The sequence below is a fragment of the Helianthus annuus genome, chromosome 4 (assembly GCF_002127325.2).
Source record: "Helianthus annuus cultivar XRQ/B chromosome 4, HanXRQr2.0-SUNRISE, whole genome shotgun sequence".
NCBI classification, from domain to species: Eukaryota; Viridiplantae; Streptophyta; class Magnoliopsida; order Asterales; family Asteraceae; genus Helianthus; species Helianthus annuus.
The window spans coordinates 23,983,856-23,989,198 of NC_035436.2; the positions used below are offsets into that span (position 1 = coordinate 23,983,856).

At 35.3% G+C, this 5,343-nt stretch overlaps 1 protein-coding gene across 1 annotated transcript; it reads right to left on the reverse strand.

Moving 5' to 3' along the window:
* Positions 1-2,076: 2,076 nt before the first annotated feature.
* LOC110883941 (receptor-like protein 46) lies at positions 2,077-5,130 on the reverse strand. Its single transcript, XM_022131606.2, has one exon. The coding sequence runs from the start codon at positions 5,128-5,130 to the stop codon at positions 2,077-2,079; it is 3,054 nt and encodes a 1,017-aa protein (XP_021987298.1).
* Positions 5,131-5,343: the final 213 nt, after the last annotated feature.

Below are 5,343 nucleotides of genomic sequence, written 5' to 3' on the forward strand. Positions count from 1 at the left end.
AACAACATATGTTTTTTTTTTTAATTTCACCATAATAAGAAGCGTTTTCTAATTTGTGTGCAACATCCAAAATTTGAAGCTCCAAATTTCTTCACATAGATTGGGGAATTCCTCTAGTGAAGTTATATTTGTGTATCTTCAAAATTAACAATGTGTTAAGTTTCTCTTCAATCCATTCGGGTGATCTAAGACTCTTAACAGACTAAAATTCCAAATTTTTATAGGAAGCTCACCACTAAAGTCATTGTCATTCAAGTTTAACGTTTCTAATGATGAAATGCTCCCTATAAAATTTGAAATGATGCCACTTAACTCATTTGACATTAATCTCATGAGACACAAATTTTTCAAGTTCCTAACACACTCAGGAATTTTGCCTGTTAACTTATTTTGGGCAAGATTACGATATTCCAATAATGTCCACTTACACAATGACCTTGGAATCAGTGGTGGATCCAAGAATTTTTCCAGTGGATTTACTATTTCTAAATGCTGTAATTTTATATATCCGGACATAAAACTTTTCAGGTCGGTTCGACGATTTAGTTCGAATCGGATTCGGATAAGATTCATCACAAAATATTTCCATTATGCATTAGCAAATTAATAGTATTCATATGAATCATATTCACAATTTCTAACCTAATAGGAAATTAATAAATTCAAAATTTACTTAATTAATGATTCCATTAGCAAATTAAGAAAAAGGAAACTAAGGGGTTGTTTGTTTACCTCTTAATGGGATCTTAATGGTTCAGATCTCTTACTGGTTCAACACTTAATGATTCAGACTGTTTATTTCATGAGCAAATGTCTGAATGATTCATACATTTGCCTCTAAATGATTAAGCATTATACTGAGTCTGAATGGACCTTTAATCTGAACTGGTCAGACATTTGCCTCTGAACAGTTAAGCATTATACTGGCTCTTAATGGTTCAAACCTCTTACAAGTTCAACACTTAATGATTCAGATCTCTTACTAATTCAGCACTTAACCATAAAGAAGTTGCCAAATAACCCCTAATACTAATTCACAAATCTAATGACAGAAAGATAGAAAAGATCTGATGACAGAAAGAAAAAAAAAAGAAGTAATTTACGATTCCATACATAGGGGTTGGTTACCGTACAAACTATATTAATCCTACAAACCGTGAGAACATCTCCTAGCACTTAAAAAAGTTAAATTAGCACATACTAAAACAATACATACATAAAAGTAGCACTTTGAATTATATTAGCACATGAAAATTAATCAAGATATATGTAAATGATATCAGCACTTTTCTTTATGTCACCGCATTGAAAACAAAAGGAAGATCCAAATAAAGAATTATTGCTTGTTAGCATAGTTATAGGGAATTCAATATAATTGATATTATTTAGTTGGATGCCACATGACAATTTTTAAATGGTTCTTACAATTTGTATATAAAAATGTGGTTTGTATTTAAAAACCTTATCTCACACAATCATTTTATCAAACATGTGGTGTGCATATGTTTTTAACTAGTCAGCTTTGTTACCTTCGCGATTATATGAAGGGTTAAAAGGTTAGCTTGTGAAGAAATGAGAAATTGAATTGCAGATATGAAGGGTTGTTGTTGGTGAAGTTTCATGAGAAGTAAACGACGACACCTACTTAAAGTTGTTCATTATTCTTTCATCAATCTGACAAAATTAACATTTTCACACAGAAAATTAGAAAAGAATAATATTAAATTAGAACCGTGTTTGAAGACTGAATATCGCCGGAGATTAATTTGTGTTTTACTTTACCCTTTGAAATTGAAAGATTAAACAAAAAAACCCGACATTATTTTGTGTTTACCCATAAAAGGTGAACCGAAGACAAAATAAAACTAAAAATTCCAAGAATTTTACAGGAATTTGTTAAATCTGAGAAGGCCCAAAGCCAGCTGCAGGCCCGGATAAGTACATAACAAATTTATTTATGTATATAAACACACAAACCATATAACAAATACCTTATGGTTAAAATCCTAAAAGCAGTAACAAAATGAAAAACAAGAACTGATAATATATATGTGAATTACTTCCATTCGAGTGGATCTATATGGCTCCTCTTCCTCTCCTCATCTTGTTAACTCTTACCATGATCGCAACGTGTATCTTGTCCATGGACTCCTCAGCAAACATGAAAAGCTTATGTCTCCACTGCTTCTTTAAAATCAAAACTACAATAACTCCCCAAAAGCCTGTTGCAGAACCACATATTATGTCCATATAAAACCATACCTTGTTGGGCTCATGAGCTGCTTCATACTTTTTATTGGGAGTTATGGTTGGGTCATCAGGATTAGAGCAATTCTTTAGCAACGGAGGGCCACATAGATCTTTGTTCCCCGCATATATTGATGGATCAGTGAGGGTCTGCAATTGATTTCCTGTTGGAATTCGGCCCGACAATTTGTTGTTTGACAAATTCAAATGGCTCAAAAAACTCAAATTTGTAATGCTTGGAGGGATCAGCCCGCCCAACTCGTTTCCTGATAAATCGAGAGAAATTAACATTCTCGTGTTTCCAATGTTGTCTGGAATGCCTCCACTAAGATGATTATTGGCCAATTTGAGACCCACCAATTCAGAAAGTGTAGTTAATTCCACAGGTATCTCTCCAACGAATTTATTGCTTGAAAGGTCTATGTTTTTTACTTGATTCCATGTATTTGTGTATTCATAAGAACTGCCTTTCATATCCTGAATGAATGCCTCCTCAACATCACTACCAACAGATATACCTTGTCCATTACGCATACCTTGCAATTCTCCTAGACAACCAGGGATTGTTCCTGTTAAGCTGTTGTGAGCAACATCCAAAATTTGAAGATCTATATTTGTGCACAGAGATTGAGGAATTCCTCCAGTGAAGTTATTCTTGTGTAACCTGAAAACCCACAATGATTGAATTTTTTCTCCAATCCATTCCGGTAATTTTCCGCATAATGCATTGTCACCCAAATCTAAGACCCATAACTCATTTAAATTCCAAAGTTCTGCAGGAAGCTCACCACTAAAGTTATTATCATTCAAGTTTAATGAGAATAAATATGAAATGTTCCCTATGAAACTTGGAATGATACCACTTAACCCATTTGAGCTTAATCTCAAGAACTGCAGGTTTTGCAGATTCTTGAAACATTTGGGAATTTCTCCAGTTAACCGATTGTTGGAAAGATCAAGATAAAGTAAATCTGTCCTGCTGCACAAGGACCTTGGAATCGAGTCACTGAAAATGTTATTTTGAAGAAATAACCTTGGTTGAGCGAAATCCTCATTGTCTTCCACACTAGTAACCCCAATAGGAAGGTTGGTTAAAGGTCCGCTGAGGTTGTTGTGGGAAAGATCCATGAAAGGAATGATGGGCATCTTTCGCAACCATGTGGGCAGAGGTCCTGAAATGGTAGTATTAGATAACACTAGTCTATGAAGTTTCCTCTGATTTTGAAGCCACTGAGGAAATTCGTTTTCAATCTTGCAAGAACGAAGATCAATACGTATTAATTGGAATGGAGGCAGCCACTCACGTGAAACATTGAAAGCCAACTTATTGTTATAAGCTGTATTTAAGTCCTCCAACATCGAAAGGTTAGCTAAATGGGATTCAGAAACTGCTCCTTCCAAAGAATTATTAGAGATATCAAGAGTACTGAGTTCAGAGAGTTGCCCAATTGATATCGAAATACTCCCAATTAACCGATTTGAAGAGACATCAAGAAACTGGAGTTTAGAGAGCTGCCCAATTGAAACCGGAATACTCCCAATTAACCGATTTGAAGAGACATCAAGAAACTGGAGTTTAGAGAGCTGCCCAATTGAAACCGGAATACTCCCAATTAACCGATTCCTAGAGACATCAAGAAACTGGAGTTTAGAGAGCTGCCCAATTGAATCTGGAATAGTCCCACTTAACTTATTGTTGTTTACATACAAAGATGTTAAAGCAGCAAATCTCCCGATGGATTCTGGAATTGAACCGCTCAAGCCATTACCAGAAAGGTAAAGTTCCGTAAGTTTCCCAAGGAATGTCGGGATGGGACCCATTAAGTCGTTATAAGATAGATCTAACACTTGTAACATTTTTAATTTTGTCAGAGATTCTAGAATTGAACTTGTTAACGTGTTTGAAGATAGATCTAAATGTTGGATGTTAGAAAGGGTAGTAAGATTATGAAGAATATGAGATAGATGCGTCTCATTGAGGTGACAATTTGACAAGTGGAGCTCTAATAAAGAAGGAATCATGCTTAGCAAGTTTGCAAAGTTGGATGCAGCAAGAGGAAAGGATGAAAGATCCAGGAATTGTAGGGATGTCATGTTTTGAAAAAAGTGGGGGAGTTTACCTGTGAAAATATTATCACTAAGATCTAGGTGTTTGACGTTGGAAAGTGTAGTGCTCAGATTACGAAGCGGACCACTATCATCGATTAAAAGACCACAATGTGACAAACTTAACACTTTTACTGATGGAGCCATGTAAAGCACCACATCAAGGACTTTTAATCTAATAAGTTTCACAGAACTCAAGTCAATATGCTCAAGTGACGAAAGGCCAGAAATCCAATCCATATCATGTGAGATCAGAAGATTATCATTATAACTGAGATCAAGACTTTTTAAATTAGACAAATTTCCAATGTGACGAGGAATATTTCCCGAAAACTCTGCTTTAGAAAGATCGAGATAAGTTAGTTGTTTCAAGGATCCAATGAAGTCAGGGATCTGACTTCCTTGAAAATCATTCCGACTCAAGTTCAAGTATTTAAGATGCCTCAACTCTCCTAAAGAAGTGCTCAACTCTGTACCAACCAAGCCTTTTTGAAAAAAAGGATGACTACGAGGTTCAAGATGAAGACTATCAACGTGTCCGGTGACACCATCACACATGACTCTTTCCCAGCGGCAACAATCATTTCCAACCCATGATGACAACAAATCATGGTCATCTCTGACACTGTGTTTGAATTTGAGAAGAGCTAGCCGCTCATGCTCAAAGCAAGCCACCGTGCTATTTATATTGCGAGCCCCAAAACAAGTATTTGTGGTTGCAACCATAATAATAGTTACAATAATAAATTGGAGCCCCAAACCCCACTGATTCCCCATTATTTAATCCCACAACCCCAATTAAGATAGAAAAATGAGAATTATAAAATATGGATTCTTAGATGAAGTGATGGGTTTAGAGATTAACTAAACGAATTTCATTTATAGATGAAGACACATAGAAAAGTATTTCCATGGAAGACTTGGAAGTCAATGCTATAAATTATATCCACAAACTAGTAATCTTTGGGTCCTACTCTTATTCTTTCTCTT

Bases quoted from the DNA above. Each gene is read 5' to 3' on its own strand.
- LOC110883941 (XM_022131606.2), bottom strand. From the start codon at position 5,130: ATGGGGAATCAGTGGGGTTTGGGGCTCCAATTTATTATTGTAACTATT.